This window comes from Colletes latitarsis, chromosome 5, assembly GCF_051014445.1.
Source record: "Colletes latitarsis isolate SP2378_abdomen chromosome 5, iyColLati1, whole genome shotgun sequence".
NCBI lineage: Eukaryota > Metazoa > Arthropoda > Insecta > Hymenoptera > Colletidae > Colletes > Colletes latitarsis.
The window spans coordinates 35,833,665-35,852,932 of NC_135138.1; the positions used below are offsets into that span (position 1 = coordinate 35,833,665).

The 19,268-nt window shown below is 37.9% G+C and overlaps 1 protein-coding gene across 5 annotated transcripts in view; it reads left to right on the forward strand.

Moving 5' to 3' along the window:
* Window positions 1-19,268, forward strand: part of Alpha-catr (alpha-catenin related) — an 81,907-nt gene that overhangs the window by 47,090 nt on the left and 15,549 nt on the right. For all 5 annotated transcript variants that reach the window (XM_076765964.1, XM_076765968.1, XM_076765966.1 and 2 more), the window contains 8 exons: window positions 8,767-9,044; window positions 9,631-9,873; window positions 12,967-13,230; window positions 14,312-14,563; window positions 14,788-14,947; window positions 15,104-15,222; window positions 15,843-16,172; window positions 18,986-19,192. In XM_076765964.1, coding sequence (XP_076622079.1) covers window positions 8,767-9,044; window positions 9,631-9,873; window positions 12,967-13,230; window positions 14,312-14,563; window positions 14,788-14,947; window positions 15,104-15,222; window positions 15,843-16,172; window positions 18,986-19,192 — 1,853 coding nt within the window. The remainder of the gene's footprint in view (window positions 1-8,766; window positions 9,045-9,630; window positions 9,874-12,966; window positions 13,231-14,311; window positions 14,564-14,787; window positions 14,948-15,103; window positions 15,223-15,842; window positions 16,173-18,985; window positions 19,193-19,268) is intronic.

Consider the following 19,268-nt stretch of genomic DNA (forward strand, 5'->3'; position numbering starts at 1 on the left):
TCGGTGGTGTTCCAAATATACCTGCTGCATTCGATAGATCCGCCGATATATCCGGGACGTGAGCTTGAAAAATCTGTTTTTTATACAGAATGGTAGTTTCGAAAGCGGAAAAATAATTCGTGGCGTTAACGGAACGATTGGTGGCGTGATTTATACTACGACCTTAATTAATGTGTTACGCGATACGATTTATTAACTCCCATTCGTAACATTCTACAATTTTCGAAATAGTACAGCGTACGGCCATTAATTCGTCTTTATTCCACAAAACTTTTACGCGTTACAAGATTAGAATAAATAGAAAATATTCTAAAAATCATAGTCTGGGATCAATGTGCATATTTTTCAAATTATGTTATTTAGATGAGATGGCTTGTTGCAAAAGGATTCTTTCTATTTCCTTAAAGGGTAGATTGTCCCTAAGATTTGAGTTAATATTTTTTTGTTATGCACCATGATTATATTTATTATACAGTTAAAACAAAAATTGGACTGTGTCTCATATGTGGGTTTTCTGATCTGTTATTATCAATTCTTAGAAACTGACAATCTGTTTTCGCGTTTGATTTGTCAGCTTCCATTATCATAGCAACGGATCAATGGTACCAAGCTACCAATCGGTGAACTGGGTTATACGCAATGCGCCTATATTGCGGTGCTACGATCTGCGATATCTGTAATCCGATGCTCACAAATTTACATGAGATGCTGGAGGACGATCCAATTCCATCGTTGCATTCCTAGAGCAAAGACTTATTCAGGACGTACTGCTAATACACGATCAAACTTCTGCTATACGTCCAGTTTTATCCGATCATACTGGTAGACAAAATTGATTGAACATATAACTTGTTGATATAACAAGACCATTTATTTTTAAGCAATCTTCATAAACTAAACAAATCCCCAATTTAAACCAGAATAATACAACTCCCCTTGGACAAAATTATAAGACACTATCTTGGAAAATTACACTTTTTGCAATTTGCAGTGTTTTCGTAATTTTAGCTTACATTTAGGTGGTCTTGTTACGATCGAGATCCCCCGCCTCTGCAAACGAGGGTTAAGAAAATGCAAAAAGAAACGATAAATCGATTTTACGGTCCAACGTTACCAGACTTTAACAAAAATTTGCGACTCGAGCACTGATTGCTCTCGATTGTCACTGTTTCTCGTTCTTTGCTTTCGATTCGCGAGAATTGTTCCCGGAAGAGCCGTTCCAATAGATTTCTCTTCTCCGCGCTTAATCTTGCGAATTGCGATCGACGCGGTGCATCGAAATACAAACATCGATATCGGGAAAAGCACTTCGCTTTAAGATAAACTCGAATGCGCTCCTCTGTAATATTGCGTACGTGCAGACATTTTGTGCGACTTACCAGCTTCTCATTATCAGTTCTCGTTAATATTTAATTAACACGAATGAGAACGAAAGAACGAAGAATGAATTACGAACGTTCCGCGTAGCTCTCAGGGTTTGTGTCTATTTTTCTTCGAGTCTGCTTTCTTGTTCTCCCAGCGTGCGGTAGGTGTGATTTTAAGAGAGTCTGTGAAGTTTTAAAGAAAACCTCGTTTCGCTTAGGAGTCGTGTCCTAATTCTTAAAATCACGAAGCCGATGTTGGAAAGAAATGTAAAGAAAACTCGATAGCTGTCCCGTCTGAAGTTTCTCAAACTGAAACGTAGACATTGACACGCGGACTTTCGCTTTCAAGGAACGATCTGTTTATTAGGTAGACACGGTGGAAAAACATTGTAATTCAGGCGATATCGAGTCAGGACGAAACAATGTACTTTTGCGATTGTTAAATTGGGTCAAGGGGGATTGCATGGCGTACTTGATACTCAATCTGCATAAAGCATCGTAAGGTTTCGCTATCAAGGCAGCTGAACTGATTACGTTACACAGCTATGCCTTCTAGGTTACTATCAGAGTGTAAAATTCAGAACGAAGAATCCAAAAACCGATGCGCTGGAATCTCTGGAATATTTGGAGCAACATTATCCAATGAGCCAGCGAACTGAACGTGCACAGGAAGTTTATGATACAGTTTATGATGAATTTGTGTCATTTTCTCTGTTTAAAAAATCTCGTACTTAAGTAATCTCTCTGTTGCATAGTCAAGTATATTTTGAATATCAACTTCTTGAAAATAAATACTCTCGAAAGCTGTAATTACTCTAACTGTACGCGTTCTTCGATCAGATTCTTTTTAAAACTCGCATTACTGGTTGGAGATAAACAAATAATTTAAATTAATTCCACCTGAAAGAAGCAGGCTCTTGGAAGCTCTTCGATAGGATGTCGGCGTCGTGGTGAAATATGGAGAGTTTGTTACTTGATCGCGGAGGATGAAAAGAGTAAAGAAAGGTAACAGGATGATTTAACCGAATCCAAAGCCGTATCTTCTCTTCTACTTCGTTTGCTTCGTGCCCGCGGTGCTTGATTCGATCAACGAATATAAAAACGCTATCAGCTAACGCTTCGTTAAACTTCCTCGGCATTATTAATCCTAAGACTCTCGATTCTTGTTCGACCATTAATCGATAATTCAATGAATCGTATTTAAGTCGAGGTACAAGCGAAAATTCTTACACAAATTTTTCGTACGATGTTTTGTTGAGCCCTCTCGATATTGTGCAATATTTTTCAATAATTTCAAGTACCTCGAAGCCCATCGATACACGGTACAGCGGATAATCAGAAGAATAAAACATATTTCGGAATTGGATTGCTTATTTTTAAGTTGATTGCAATCAATGAAAGACACGCAACCAACGAAGAGAGTTGAAAGAGTTTTCAAAAGAATTTGTCTTCAAATAAAAATAACCTGCCTAACTATAAATCTAAATTCGTTTATTATATCAAGAAACAATTCTAAATTCGCAGCCATTAGCTCGGTGTCACCCACGAAGAATAACTTTTCCATCGTGGGTGACACCGATTACCAGGTCTCACCACGTGGAGGTTGCTGCGAGTGGAGACCCGAAAGGAGATAGATGGAATCCAAGTTCCATCGATCTCCCTTTTACATCCTTAGAAACTAGATTAGTCATGTCAAGTAATTATTTTGTTTAAAAGAGGGATGAAGCTAAATTGTTGGAGACGCGACGCGATACGACGCGATGCACCATGCAATAGTGCAAGGAACGAGAGACGCGAACCGAATAGCGAGGTCAAAAGGGTCAGCTCGTTGCCTCTTGGCAAGTCCGATCGAAGGGTAAGGGAATCGACGCACCCGACACAGGTTCCCCATTTCCCCCAAGCATCCTGTTGGGAGCCAAATGGACCCAACTCGGGATGTCTGACAGAGAGAGGGATCCTGAGTCGGGGCTACCGTAGACAGGAACAGTCCCTGATCCCCTCTGCGGCCGAAATACCCTTTCCCTTGGATCGTCTCGCTAGAGGACGGCAACTGACCCTTCGGACCAGCTAATCGGCCGATCACTTGCTTTCTACATGGAAGCAGTGGTGATCGGAGGGGACGGGAGACGAGGGAAAGAGAAGCTACTTGTTACATAATTACTTGACAGGACACGCGACTACACTAAAGACTTAAGTCTAAATACCAAGTAATTATTTTGTTTAAAAAGGGATGAAGCTAAATTGTTGGAGACGCGACGCGACGCGATGCTGAACCGTGCAGCAGATCTTCGGATCGAATCAACACTGCCCTTGGTAGATTGATTTCTATTTCTAGAAATCGATCTATCATTGGCAGGCGACTAGATCTTTCGGACAAACTGGACGGCCGATCACATGTTTCGTTCGACGAAACAGTGGTGACCGAAGCAAGAAACGAGAGAACGAGTCGAGAAAAGCTACTTGTTAAATAATTACTTGGCAATATTGGGGGACGCATACAATAGGGACTTAAAATTAACGTCGAAGCTCAAGTCTAGTCAAGTTGAAGCTAAAATTCGGACGATAGAAGGAAACAAAGTTCCTTGGATGTTGTACCAAGCAATTATATGGTTAAAAAGAGGGATGAAGCTAAATCGTGGGATACGCAACGCGACGCGACGCGATGCTGTACCGTGCAGCTGATCCGAGGATCGAACCTACTGCCCTTGCTAACTCGATCTCAACAAGAAAACAGAGAACTGCAACTCCGAATCGAGGTCTCCATTTCTCCAACGCAACCCGCCGGGAGCCCGAAGGACCCGACTTAGGTTGTCTGACAAAGAGAGAGTACCTGAGACGGTGTCGACTTCCGCTGGAAGGTATGCGTTTCCGCAGAATACGGAAACTCCACACCTTCCAGCGAAGTGCCGTTTTCCCTCAACCAAGCTTACCAAGGGAAGGCGATTAGATCTTTCGGACCAGATACACGGCCGATCACATGTTTCAATCGATGAAACAGCGGTGACCGAAGCTTGGAACGAGGGAACGAGAGAACGAGAGAAGCTACTTATTGAATAATTGCTTGGTACAACGCGGAAATATGTAGAATAAAGAAATCTTCGACGTTAATTTTAAGATTCGCGACGAAGCTTAAATCTAATCGACTTAGAATTAAATGTCCCTCGGCGGATGTGGCGTACTCCCTCGATGTCCCTGCGAATAATCTGAAACTAAAATTGATACACATATTAGTGACATACGAAAGGAAATTTAATAACCACCATGCAAACTAGACGAAGCGATGGAATAATTAGTCGTGCTGATGTACCTAAAAGTGAGAATCTATAAGATTCTCGATGCTAGACCTACCTAAGGAAATGTACAAAATTTACACATGTTACGAACAAAGTATTCTACCTATACTTGCGTAATGTGAGTATAAAGTCGAAGTAAAATAGCGAATGATTACAAAAATTGTCCGAAGAACCATACAAACTTCAAAGACGAACAGAAACAAAGATTGAGAATCCAACGCAGAATTGAAAATCCAACGATGAAATCAAAGAATGAAAATACCCAAGAATCAAACAAAATATCTTAGCGAAATAGAATAAGAATAAAAATCTTATTCTAATTAGTGACATCGAAATTCATAAAATAATATACAAACAAAATACATAAAATAATCTACAAACAAAAATGGTACATGATCCAACACAATTATGCCAATTCAAAAAATAAGGCAGAAATAGAAATAGAGGAGGAACACATAATAACCAGATAAAACCGGACAGTAAAACAACACCGAATTATGACCAAACAAATAAAATAAACTGGTCAATTCTGTGATAATAATATAAATAAGTAAAGTGGGCTTACTACTTGTTGAGCATTAGTTACCATTACAAAGGAAGCAGCACCAGAGGTCCAGCTGTAACATAAGAAACGATTCGTAATTTAGCAAAACTGTTAGACAGTTCCATAACGTTGAATTGGTGTCAAACGACAAAATAGAAGTGGGGAGAGCAATTTTAAATAGTTCTTACCAGTGGTCATCACGGTCCGGCACTGGTCAGTAGTGGTCAGTAGTGGTCAGTAGTCGGATCTCCACTGGTCAGCACTGGTCAGTAGTGGTCAGTTCTGGTCAGTCCTGGTCAGTCCTGGTCACTCCTGGTCACTCCTGGTCCCCCCAGTGGTCAGCACTCCACGAATGGCCTGACTTTGGCCCGCGGGACCCGATCCCCCTGGATGCTCCAGGGGTACTGAAGAATTTGTCCAGCGGTAGTCTTCGAGTGGGGAAGTCGAAGAGTGGGGAGACAGTGTCAACGTGAAGAGTTAAGAACCGCTTGGTCTAGAGAACAATGCTATTTCGATTGGTCCCACCTCTTGACCATTTCTGGATCTTCACTGGACCGCTGACCTTAATGTCAACCTCACTGTTGACCACCAGTGACCATAAGCTAGTCATTGTTGACCCACTAAAACGATTACGAAGATTAAAGCCTTCTTACGAGGATCCCCTTACAACTTGATGCATGATCTTTCTAACATTTTGTTCCACTTTGGATGAGTGTATCTCATGTTATAAAATACTCATGGTACAGCGATAGGTCTATTCTTTAACTCTTTTATGTGCAATAGGTATACATGGGTTGGAAAATAACAATGCCTGGGCAGTTGAGACTCAAAATCGTATGCAGGTTGACACAAATCGGATTTTAGCTGTTTCGAAAGCAAGAAAGAAAGACAAAGTAATTTAAAAGTAGGAATGCACGAACTCTCGTCAGACAGTTTGAAATTTTCGTGAATCGAATAATGGTTACGTAAAAATGGAGGCTCGCGACTTATCAAGTTGGCTGGACGAAAATTAATATTGACGAAACAGAATTAAAGGGTCGTAAACTCTCGGTTAGCTGCTTTACGATGCCACGTAATTAGAAAACGCGGACGTCGAGCACTGAAAAATGAAACGAGCAAAACATCTCTCGACGCGCCAGTTTAAATTAAAGAATTTCGCTCCTGGTCAAAAAAGTTAGGAACGCTGCGTCTCGCCAAAGGAAATGACAGAACGCAGCGTTGTTGATGCGCTGGATAATTAAATACAATTCAACTTTATTTCCATAAAATTTTTATTTCGATTTCTTGAAACTTAAAACAATGTTATAAAGATGTAGATACACGCAAAATCAGAGTTGCAACGTCAAATATACTAATAAAAATACTCAAATGACTTTGTCACTTAGTAAGATATTCGATGCTTTAAAAAATATTATGAAAATATTGCTACATTAAACCAACGATTTTCCTTTGTTCTTGATATTTAATATAACGTTTATTTTATGAATATGGTTGTGTATTCTCTTTATAAAAAGAGAAATATGTCGACAAAGAGAATTGACAGCGAGACCGTAATGAACGAAACTTATTTTTCTGTAATATAGGAGACTTTGTTTAATAAACGGAGCAGAAAAACTGTCGCACAGAACAAATTAACAAATACGGTTATTGCAGACGAGACAAAATATTGCATTGGACGATACAAGCACTTTATAGGCATAATCTTGCCGCGTTATTACAGGGGAACACCTGAACCCACTTTGTATATTCTGTATATTTCATAAGATACTAAAACGTCGAAGTGGGCTTTCTTTGTAGACGCTGAAGTTCGAATACAACAATACAGAGTGCAATTTATGAGAGGAAACTAGAATGCAATATTTGATATTAAAAAATGTTTTATTAGAGTGACACCTTTCGTGTAGAATTCTACGCCAAAAACGAGCGAATCGAAATTCACTCGGTATTCTTCATCACATATTCAACGCATTTCATAAGATGATAAATATTCATCGCTGGAGATGAAAGGACATTCGATTGTGGAGGCACGACGATATTGGAGACGAGCTTCTGCATATCAGAAATTGTCAAAGAACTGAAAACGTAATGTCTGCGTTCACGAGAATTTGATTAACATTGAAGGGTTTTCATATAATTCTAATAACAGGCACGTGTAACTTGTAGGATTTCTAGAATAAATGAAAAGAAAATTAAATAAAATCAAGTAAAACGTGAAATATATAATCGATGCAATTTTTCTACAAATTTTTATCTAACATGTAACAATTGAGTCTTGTAATTGTTTAAAATGTGATTATAACTGCATTGTTTGGTTCAGCTAATTGTGTAATTGCATTATTTAGAGAAAGACCGTTGGAAATAGAACGAGTGTTTAATTACGCACACTTACGGCGTTCTAATTTTAGAAATCTCTGTTTCTGCGATGAGCACGTATGTCATATAAAAGCTTCACTAAGCATTTCGTCACTCTCGCGCTATTTTCTCGATGACGCGTCATTATATCGGAACAGCAGGATTTAATCCATTAACGCCATTTTTCTCACAATAAATTCACTCGCGCTCTGTTCAGAGAATGACCGCGAATTTAACGTGTTATTAAACCGTCTTTTTGACGATATTTAACTTTCATCTAAATTCGTGAGGTCTACAAAGTGCAAACTAGTTTCAATCGCCAATTTTTTGAAAAAAAAAACTGAAATGAATAGAACAATCATTGCAGGAAATATCTGTGTAGTTTCAATACTAATAATAAATGTGAATAACAAACCATCGACACAGTTTTTTCAACCCAAATAGCTTTTCGTTTCTGTGAAACTCGTTAAAATATTAATGAAAATGGTAATTTATTGGTGGCGTATACGCTGGATATAGAGAACGCGGTAAAACTCGTTAATTTTTCACAATGTGAAGAAGAATCGATTGTTTTTCTATTCTCTGAAGTCGATTGTTGTTTGGTTTTTAAAACACACCGTACAGTAATCATGGTCTTTTCGTGGCAAGGGCTTGGCTGGAGCATAGGCCTTGGTGATCCATTTTCATTCAACCATTGGAACCATTGGTCAATATGCAGTCGACGAATGGAAGCAATTTGTTTCGCTGTGGCAACGAAATGGAGACTTCTAGTCTTTCCAACTGGTTGGGCTGTCGTTCGGTTTGCCTATTTTCCGTATCTTTTCTATATACGATCGAACGATCAGACACTGCTGATTTTGAAACGCCAACAGTTTACTTCCTACACAATTTAATTCGAACCTAAAACGAATCATTTGTTAATCTCATCATGCACTGTTCACTTATAATATCTGAGCTCCACGTTTCACTAATATTTCGAATTTCTCTTAAATTCATACTGCCACTATTTAAAAAATACGTGTGTGTTTTAAAACACTGTAAAGTTCCATGAAAATTCAACGAATGGTTCTCATCAATAAATTTTAAACGTAAAAAAAGATGGACATTTTATTTAACAATAAGTGACAATCAGTTGCTATTCTATTATACAATTTCATCACGATCTCGATGTAGAATGGAATATTTTACGAATGTAATGATGATTGTTTTTCAGGCTCGGCGATCGAAAAATTATGCGAATGTGCGATGGAGGACAGCCTGGCTGACCGAGGCTCTGTCGTCAGGGCTGCCAGATGTCTTCTTGGTTCTGTCACGAGGGTTCTCCTGCTGGCTGACATCGTCGTGGTCAAGCAACTCCTTCTTGCGAAGGACAAGGTGGCTCGTAGTCTTGGCCGCCTTGAAAGTGTCTCGAACTTCACCGAATTCGTGAAAGCATTCAGCCAGTTTGGGGCAGAAATGGTGGAGCTTGCACACCTGACGGGTGATCGCCAAGTAAGTAGCTCATCGAATAATTTTACGATCATTCTACGCAAATGAATTACCAGAAGAAATAATCCCACGCTTTAAATCTTAAAATATTAACTCCAGGAATACTTGTAAGGTTATTTTTCTTTTATTTTGCGTCTCCCAATTATTAATGTTTCCTATTACTATCAAATAAAATCATTCTTACCGTCTTCATCAGATAACTTTTACAAATAAATTCTCGTTTCTTCTTTCCCTTCCTCAGAAATGCTTTCTGATGGATCGTGTACCATGTACTTTAAAAATAGCATCGATAGAAAAGGTGAAAAACATCTGAAAGGTACATTAGTCGTGGAAATAGAATCAGTCCCTTCAGGATTTCCAGTATCATAACTTTCACAGAAAGACATAAGTTCAAAAGGAATTCTAGTGCTTTTTGTATACTGATAGTCAAGAATATCCAGCCTTTGATGTCGTAACTCAAGAAAAGAAGCATTTATACAGAATTATATTCGCGTAAAGTTAAAAAAAAAAATTAAAGCAACGAAACGTACTAATCATAAATATTGTAAAAGGGGTACTTCTAAACGGAGAGAACTGTTCGAAATTTCAGAATGATTTAAAAGACGAGCGACGAAGGGCGCAGATGGCTGCGGCACGCCAAGTTTTGGAAAGGAGTACTATGATGTTGCTCACGTCTAGTAAAACGTGCTTGAGGCATCCGGAATGTCCATCTGCTAGGGAGAACAGGGACACCGTGTTCTGTCAGATGAGAAGAGCCATGGATTTGATACATTACGTTGTGAAAGACGGCGTGTTAGACTGCAGTGACTCGCAATCGTACTCGAACTCCCAAGTAAGTGATCTTGCAATAAATTTCGATAAAAGTATTTGAAACAAAATTAAAAGAGAAATGTACGAAGGTTATATACTCAGACACGGTGATAAAAAAAATATTCTTCAGTTATCTCAAAATGTAAAACATGTAAAAATACAGACCAACTTGTAACCTATTTTCATATAAATTTATTACAAGCAATCTTGTTTATTGCAACCGAAATAAACAATCTGTATCAGAATGGAGCTGGAAAGAGTCCATAAAAGTGAGAATTATTGTTCGTATAGGAATAGTATATATTCGTTCGAACGATCTACTAAATCTTGCAATAATTTGACCCATAGTACGCACAGTTTAATAAGTCCGTCCTAGGATATCGATGTCCTGCTTTTATGAATTTTTGGCGCCACTCAACGATGTTTATTGTCGTCTTACGTTACCTACAAACGTGAACATACAATCATAGAAATCATACGAGAACAGAGGATGAAGCGTTTACAATGAAATACATGAGAAAAGTTGGAACGGATCCAAGGAGCTTTCGTTCGCTAAATTGTGATCCCCGACTAACCCATAACGCACAATTTCAGTGACCTTGTGCAGCGTTGGCTGCATAGCAAAAGTAATACACGAGAAATCGAGATGATCTCCGAATCGTCGCCAAAACCATGAAGAATGACTATGATTTCTATAGTGACTTTTCCAAGCAGTCGAAACAAAACGAGAAATGCCAAGAAACGAAATAGATTTTCATTTAAATTAATGTTAGTACTTCCACATATTCTTCGCCAAAATGAGAGTTGTTTGTATTTTGAAATATTAAAATCCTCCAATCCGTTCAGAAGTTATGATGTTTTAAACATAGGCATGAAATTTCAGGGAAACGTCTCAACGTATGGTCAGACGTAATATTTTCGGTAAGGAATTTTTTTCTCGAGACTGAGTAGGAATTCGGGAGTATGTCTATTCACAAAAAATTATTGTAATTGACCCCTGCAACCAAAAATAATTTTTCCAGAATGATTTGAAATTTTTTATTTCCGTCGAAAAATTTCACACCTTCTCGAATTTTTTTCTAAAAAGTGGATAGGATTTCGGGGGTATGTCTATTCACCAAAAATTATTGTAATTGACCCTAGCAACTGAAAATAATTTTTTCAGAACGATTTGAAAAAATTTTTTTTTCGCTGAAAAATTTCAGGGAAACATATCAACGCATGGTCAGACATTTTCGGTAAGGAATTTTTTTCTCGAAAATGGTTAGGATTTCGAGGGTATGTCTATTGACCAAAAATGATTGTAATTAACCCCCGCAACTGAAAATATTTTTTTTAGAACAATTTGAAATTTTTTTTTTTCGTCGAAAAATTTTACACTCGACAGTTTATAAGTTTAATCTTTTAAGAGATTTTTTATTCAACACGTGCGATGGAACGTGGCATCCGGAAGTTAAAAATATCCCAAAATTTTCCATACTCGAGGCAAAATGCCAACACCGTCTGGACAGCTCGCAACTGGAGCATTTTCGAAATTTAAGGAGCATCTCTCTAGTGGAGAATGGACGCTATGTATCGACAACAATGCAAATTGATATCGTACCGCGGATAAAGCCGACACATAGCAAACAACGCTGAAATAGATGTCATCAACGTTGCAAGGCATTCTTCGGCACGTGCCAAATAGCAGCGTCGCGATTCCAGTGCATTAATGCACCGACATTATTTAAATTTCTTGCCAGCCACGGACCGGGAGGGCAGCCAAATTTCGCGCAAGAACAATGGTCTAGATACGGGGAATTTATTTAGTTTAAATGATATTAAAATGCCCACTTCTGCGAAACTTATGAAGCGACAACTGAATTAAATTTGGTGCATATAACGTGGGTCTGTGACGGTCACTGCAAACGATAATTTCCATCTAACGAATGCTTGATGAATGGGACAGCGAAATTATTTTCGAACCTTGACACAGAAAATTTAATTCTTAAGAAATTTGCTTAATTAGAAAGTACCTTGAAAGATCTTTTAAATAATGAACAGCACTTTCTGCTCGTAAATTGTGTTTCGTTATATTTTCTTTCCTCGCGTTTATTTTTCAAACGAATTTTCAGGTTTCTGTAACTTCCAATAACAGAGATCAATTCTTTATATATTGAGAATTACTATCGTAGAAGGTTTATATTCGATTTAAAATTATTTTTATCTGTTTCATCGAAATTCTTTTTAACTACGGTCGAAAGCATTCACTTTGTAAAAAATTGTCACTGAGAATTTGATAAGGGCCGTTAACGAACCATTTAGAAGAATATGTAAAGTGACCGAGAATTTATTACGTGCAGATTAACCGATATTCCAGAAGCTTTAGAGGAAAAATTAATGCGGGATGCTCGGTCACGTTCAAGGATCTCGTGCGAGTAATTGCACTAGAAAAATGTATAATGGCCACTGTTGAGGTATTTTATAGCTGAATGCGCCCTACGCTTGGTTCAATGCAGTCGGTTGAACTTCAAATGTGTATGCTAACCTTAGGACAAGAATATATTTAGATACCGTACGTCAAAGTTCCGTATAATATAATAATACTAGATTGTGTTTACTACGTAAACACTCTATAAACTTAATAATTTATTATCACGCGAATAATGCGGTCTTAAATTCACAACGCGTGCTTCCTTAAAAAGGTACTTTCCATTGCTTAAAATATAAACACAAATATTAGCAATATATCGATTGTACTAGAATAAATATAAATCATAAAATTTTTCAATTTTCAAAATTTAATTTTGTTCGTTTTATTTGAGAAATATAAATTTTTTCATATTCGTGATATATTTCAACGGGGTGGGAGTCGGGTGACATAATTTTTTTCAAGAGAACATTTTTTAAACATTTTTTAAACGACTAAAAAGAATAAACTGTTTCAGAATATTTCCATAAAATAGATTTTAGTATTTAAGTTTTTTTTAAAATGCGTACGTATGTGATCCCTTTTCTCCTTAGAAACTGACTGAGCAGTGTCAAAGGGAATTCCCTTCAAAGACTAAATTGTATCATGTAAATCCGAAAAAGGGGAGGGGGATGAAAGTTTGACTGACTGTGTAATTAATTCCAGAGTCCACAGCAAGAGGACTGGGACAGCAGCACAGCTTTCTCCGCATTGAAACACTTCGAGAGACTCGTAGAAACTACAAGGATGACCCTTCTAGGGCCTGGATGTAGGGAGACACTCACTTCTGCGCTCGATACCGTCGTCGAAAGGACACAGGACTTCACTGACAGCGCGTACACCAGCCACGAGCACAGAGAGAACATCCTCTTGCTTTGCGATCGGGCGAAACTCGAGCTCAATACGTTGCTGCGAATCGGTAACAGCATGGTAAGGACCATGTCTATTTAACAATTTTGAGAACATTAGCAAAGTTCGTGTCTCTCGCAAGAAACATCTATGAAGTGTCCAAACTAGACACTTTCGAAATAACTTTATTTGAAACACTGTCTCAATGTATCTTCATGGAGTAACTTGGAAAATAATAATTCTACATTCGAAGAATAAAATAATAAAATGTAACACTTCGGAATCATTTCATATACGAAATTAGAAATACTTTTGTGTCGTTAAAAATATATTTTTCCGCCAATATAACTAGGACAAATGTAATTTGATGTTACTGGAAATATGTACGCGTCGAAGGCACGAAAATTGATATTGAATGTATGTTCGTTATATTACATTGACTAATTGAAGTACATCACTTCATCATGAATTCGGAGTTCAGTGGTTTTCAGCAGAAAATCGATACGACTTTTCGATAAACGAAGGGATCACGCTGTCGATGATGTTTTTTCGCGGACAGAACAGTTTACCGGGCTAAAGGGTAGATTTGGCGCAAAAAAATTTCATATAATACCGGATTATACGTGGAAAGATAATCCGAGTTGGCCTGGTCCAAGTTGAAAGGAGCCTGACATTCCGGCGTAAAACCGAATGAATGAGCTGGCTAAACTGAATCAGTTATAAGAGCCTACTACTAGTGAATAGACACAGGAGACTAGCTGGGCAATTCCCTCTCTGAAAAAGAAAGTAAAAAGGCATTTTCCTCTTTGTCGTTGAACGTCGGGAACATTAATAAAAATAGCCACTGCGCGTCTCGATCTGTTTTTCTTTTAAAAATACTCCGACGGCAACTTGTTTTAATAGACAGTAAAAGGTACAATGATTAAAAGTGAAAATGAAAAGGATATACTAGATAAATAAACTTACGAAAAATCGTGATATATCAAAAATAATGTTACCATAAAATTAAATGATATATTACTGAAAATATTGTTTCGAATAACGTCTAATCTACAAATTGTAAATTTCTTCTTTGGAATAATTCTGAGAAAGAAATTTTCAACACAGAATCTTTATCGATAGGAATGGGGATAATCGTAAAATGATTATTGTTTCGTGTTAGAACTACGAAGGTGGCGGTGGTTCTCCAAGTTCAGAAATGGAACAAGCCATGCTGGGAGTATTACGCACCACCAGGGATCTTCGCCAACAGCTCTGCGCGACAACGATGGAGCAGGCGGGTGATCTCGGACAGGTAACCAAAGCGGGCCAAGAACTTGTGTCAACGATCAGGAATCTCGCTTTGGCCAACGACATAAATCGTCTCCAAGAGAGCAGCGACAGATTCCACGAGTACATCGACCACATCCTCGAAGTGAGTGTCTCCTTTTGATATATGTACGATCGATCTTACGACGGAACGTAAACGTTTAAATTTAAAGCTCGATGCATCTTATCCTCGACTCGCGGTTCAATCTAAATTTTCTTCACTTTAAGACCGTTACTAAATTTGATTCGTTTATTGGAAAATTAGATTGTAAACTGATTAGCAACGTAGCTCCGATTCTTACGTGGAATCCACAAATTGTCAATTAACAGGTGTGCAAAATGCTGAGACACGTTGCGCTTTCGGAGTCGTTGCAAGTTTCAGCAAAGTTCACGGAAATTAATTTGAGAATATACGGTCCCCAAGTGGTGACAGCGGCGCATACGTTGGCAAGGCATCCTACTAGTAAAATTGCTAAGGAGAATCTGGAAGGTAAATTAAAATTTATCCGGAAACGTAGCTTTTCGATTCTTTCGATTTCCATCGGGAAGTTCGTATCGTTGCCGATGAGAATGTAGTTAAATTGGAATAAAATAAGCTTGCACCCTCGTTGTACGATAAATTTTAAGTATCGTTCGCGCGTTTCAGTATTCGCGGACATGTGGCAATGGCTCATGACCGACGTGACTACGGTGGCGAAAGATGTGCTCGAATTGAACCAAAATCGACCAGAGAAGCAAGTATATATGTCCTTGCCACGGCCAGGGGTAAGTGAACTTTTACATTTTATAATTTTTATAATTTTCTGGAGTGTCTAAAAATTTCTGAGTATCCTATATCATGGCCCCTTCATTCTACTTTGCAATATGTAATATTTCTAGATAACGATCAGTTCAGATAAACTAACGCACGATTATTTCAAATAACACCTAGCTAAATAAGATAATAAATTACTCGAATGATCATTTTCCAAATGCTTCCTACGAATAATGCCCAAGCACGATTGAGACTACACTTAACCCATTCAGAACGAGCATCGTACATTTACTCCGAGCTTAAGCGTATGACGCCCGTCCTGAATAGGTTAATAGTATTATTTTGAGCGACGATAGCATCTCGTGTGCCAAATCGATTCTTAGAACTGTCCATGAAGATGTGCAAGAAATTGTGATATTTACAACGCAATGTTAAGTATAGATCCTACGAATCTGCGGAGTCGAATGTATTTCACATATCCGTAGTAAAGTTTTATTCCGTTTTCGTTATCAATACTCTTCCGATCACTATTGCTATCCCATTAACAATGCAACAGGCTCAATGAATAGGGAGAATAATACTAAAGTCCAGTAGGCATAAAGAACTGATTGGGACGTGTGTCTGATTTCAGAAACACGGCACCACAAGCAAGCCGTTGAAACCGGTGAGATTGGACAGCGAGGAGCAGGCGAAGATCGCAAAGGCTGGCCTGGAGATGAAGCTGATCACGTCGGAGATGGACGCGGAAACGGAGAAATGGCAGGAGAGCGGAAGCGCCCTGGAGGAGAACAACGACATCGTGAAGCGGGCAAAGAACATGTCGTCAATGGCGTTCTCGATGTACCAGTTCACCAGGGGCGAGGGCGCCCTGAAGACCACCCAAGATCTGTTCACCCAAGCTGAGTATTTTGCCGAGGAGGCGAACAGATTGTACAAGGTTGTGAGACAATTCAGCTACCAGGTACGTGTCATTTACCGATCCGTCATACTACGAAATTGCAAAGTGATACACATTTTTAATTGGACTGATGTTGAGATGCTATGTATATACGTGTATATGTACAGGGACGCCTGTGCGTACGCGTATACATGTACATCACCCTTTATTTATGATCATTCTTTTTTACCGTTGTTTATTATTATACGGATTCTATACTGGACTTGACTCCGAGTTTTTTGATCCTTGCTATATTGGAGATATTTTTCCTTGAATTTCGCTATTGAGTTTCATTTTTACGTAATTGCGACTACCGAGCCACGTCGAATCCAAGCGTCGACCGATGCAGAAAGTTACTCTTTTTACTATTTCGCGCTGGTCTAATTAAATACGTGGACAGAGATGTTGATCTATGGTAGAACTAAATAAGTGGTAATGTTGCAGATGGATTGGAAGTGGCTCTGGTGTGAGTTATTAGCATTAGACATGTTCGAATTAACACGTTTGCTGCCCTTTCGACCCTCCTAGCTAGGCCGAATATATATAGTTACCTGAAACCATTTTGATCTCTTTATACTCTTCTTGAAAGAAATCAACAAAAACGCTAACCTTGTAATATATTCTGTATTATGAAACCCTTTTTTGACCCTCGCTCTTTGAATGCCTCCATCCAGGTAACTCTTTCTCTCTTTACTTTAGACCCTTGTTGGGCTCATAGAGATCATATTCACCTTGTACAGATCGTTCTCATTGCCGTGCATACCGCTCGTTTTCTGCGAATTCATTGTTCCAGTTGCTGTTAAATGTTGTCGTTTCTCTTACATCACTACACGTTATTGTTACGTATTTATTATACGCAAGTGTTGCTATGCAAGATCATGACACCTAGTATGATCACCCTAACAATCGTTTCTTTTGAATGACGTAGCGTAACTACACCTATTTTCTTTTTCCAATGAATAAAGCACGTTGCAAGGAACAGCCAGTTTCTGTAGCGGCTACGACAGTAAAGTAATTTCGTAATTACCTTGGATAATTGATTAATTAAGAACAGACATTACCGTATTACCTATTGTACTGGGAAAATTAATCGACTCAACGGGACGAATATTGTATTTGGATAAAAGAGTGAAACCAGACGAGTAGTAACATCTACAAATTCACACGATGACAAGTATTCAAAGTAGTATGAAGTATTCTTCTTGTGTCAAGTTTCACGTGTAATCGAAATTTGAAATGACGAAGAATACAACGTATCTTATTTTCTACTATTAGTCTACTATTTAGGTCGAGATGAACGAATCACATTCCGGTTTATACTGTATTTCATGATTTATCTCTATGATGAGAGGATGAATTTGCTTATGTAACGTCAATTATAGACTGTTATTTTCCAAGAACGTGATTCTCGTTTCAATAATTACATAAACTACTACTGAATTTTTCACTCGTCACTCCATCAAATTAACTACGATCATTATTTTGTTGGTAAATCTATTTTGTGTACATACATTTATGACTTTTTTGTGTACGATTAGTAAGGTGTGTTTTAGATGCTACGGGAATGCTTCCGTCTGTGGACGACGTCTATGTGCATTGTGGTCCCCCTCCTTCCACTCTCTGGGGCATGACTATTAATGTCTCAGTTTTTGCCAGCTTCCGATTTCATTATTCATAAAAATCAATACTATTATTAACCGGCAGCTAAGGTGAAGTTTCTGCACTTGTTCGCAATGCATCATATTCATTGAAACAAATGTATTCATAAATCACGATACATTTCCTACGAAAAATTGAAAATGAAATGTTTGTAAAATTTCTAAAAATGTATAAATGCATTAAATAATTAACGATCATACATCAGACTATCAACTTTTCAAATACCATCGTTGTCACGAAACTGAAATTAAGTAAAGTTCCTAAGAAAATTGCTACTCCTTGGCATAATTAACGCATAATTAACGCATCGATGCTTATTTAAAAAAATTTATTTTCAACATCTGAAATTTACGTAAGAACAGTTGCTATGCTCTGCTTCCTCTGTCTTATGAATTATTTGTTTCAACTTCGTCTTGGCTGTGATCACTTGTTCAGTTTAATCTTATGAGTGGTTTGATTATGTAACATTCGAGAAGCTTGCAAAAAACAACAAGGTCTGTACTATTTCACTGTCATTCACACAGTCACTCTCTAATGTTCTTCTCAAACTATTTACACTTTCCGTTCAATCTTTTGCATTGTGTTCTATTAGGACGAATAGAGAATCTTTCTGTTAACTTATTAGATGCAATCTTACAACTATCCAAGATTCGTATTTTAAAGTATTTACTATTAGTCGACGAACAAAGAATAGAATCAGGCATTGCTTTGAAGAGTTATTAAAAGAACGCTACATATGTACGAAGAATAATTTCGCAGGGCAAATGTGATTGGTGGTTTTCAACGATTATTTAAAATACACTTAAACTTTTTTGCGATCAAACAGCGCACATGTTACTAATTTAAAATAATTATTATGTAGGTATAACATATTCCAGTCTCGACAATTTTGTTATCCAAGAATTATTACAGTTTTTATTACATTCAACATTAGTGCGATATTAAAGTAACTGAAATTCTATTTTAATAAAATTAATATTTTCTGTATACCCGATTAGTTCGAAGGTGAAAATTGTATAACATGAATTCATTGAAATGTTCCATATTTCTTGATTAGATGTTTCAATATAATATCATCGCTATTTTTTACGAAAAATCGTTGTAAACAGTACACGAACGCGTTTGCCTTGCGACATGAGTAACGACGTAAGTTTGTATACAATGTTACATGGGCGCAGGTACCAGGGGGCCCGCACAAGAAAGAACTTTTGGAAAATCTCGACCGTGTGCCGACATACGTCCAGCAGCTACAGTTCACCGTGAAAAACCCCACCGTCGGAAAAGCCGCCACCTTTACAAAAGTCGATAACGTAATACAAGAAACAAAGAATCTGATGAACGTGATTTCGAAAGTGGTCACCACATGTTTCGTCTGCGCCACAAAGGTAAGATACGCACACGCGTCCATCTGCCCTGATCATTTCTTTATGTCGCACACGAAAATTCAACTATCAGTTGGAC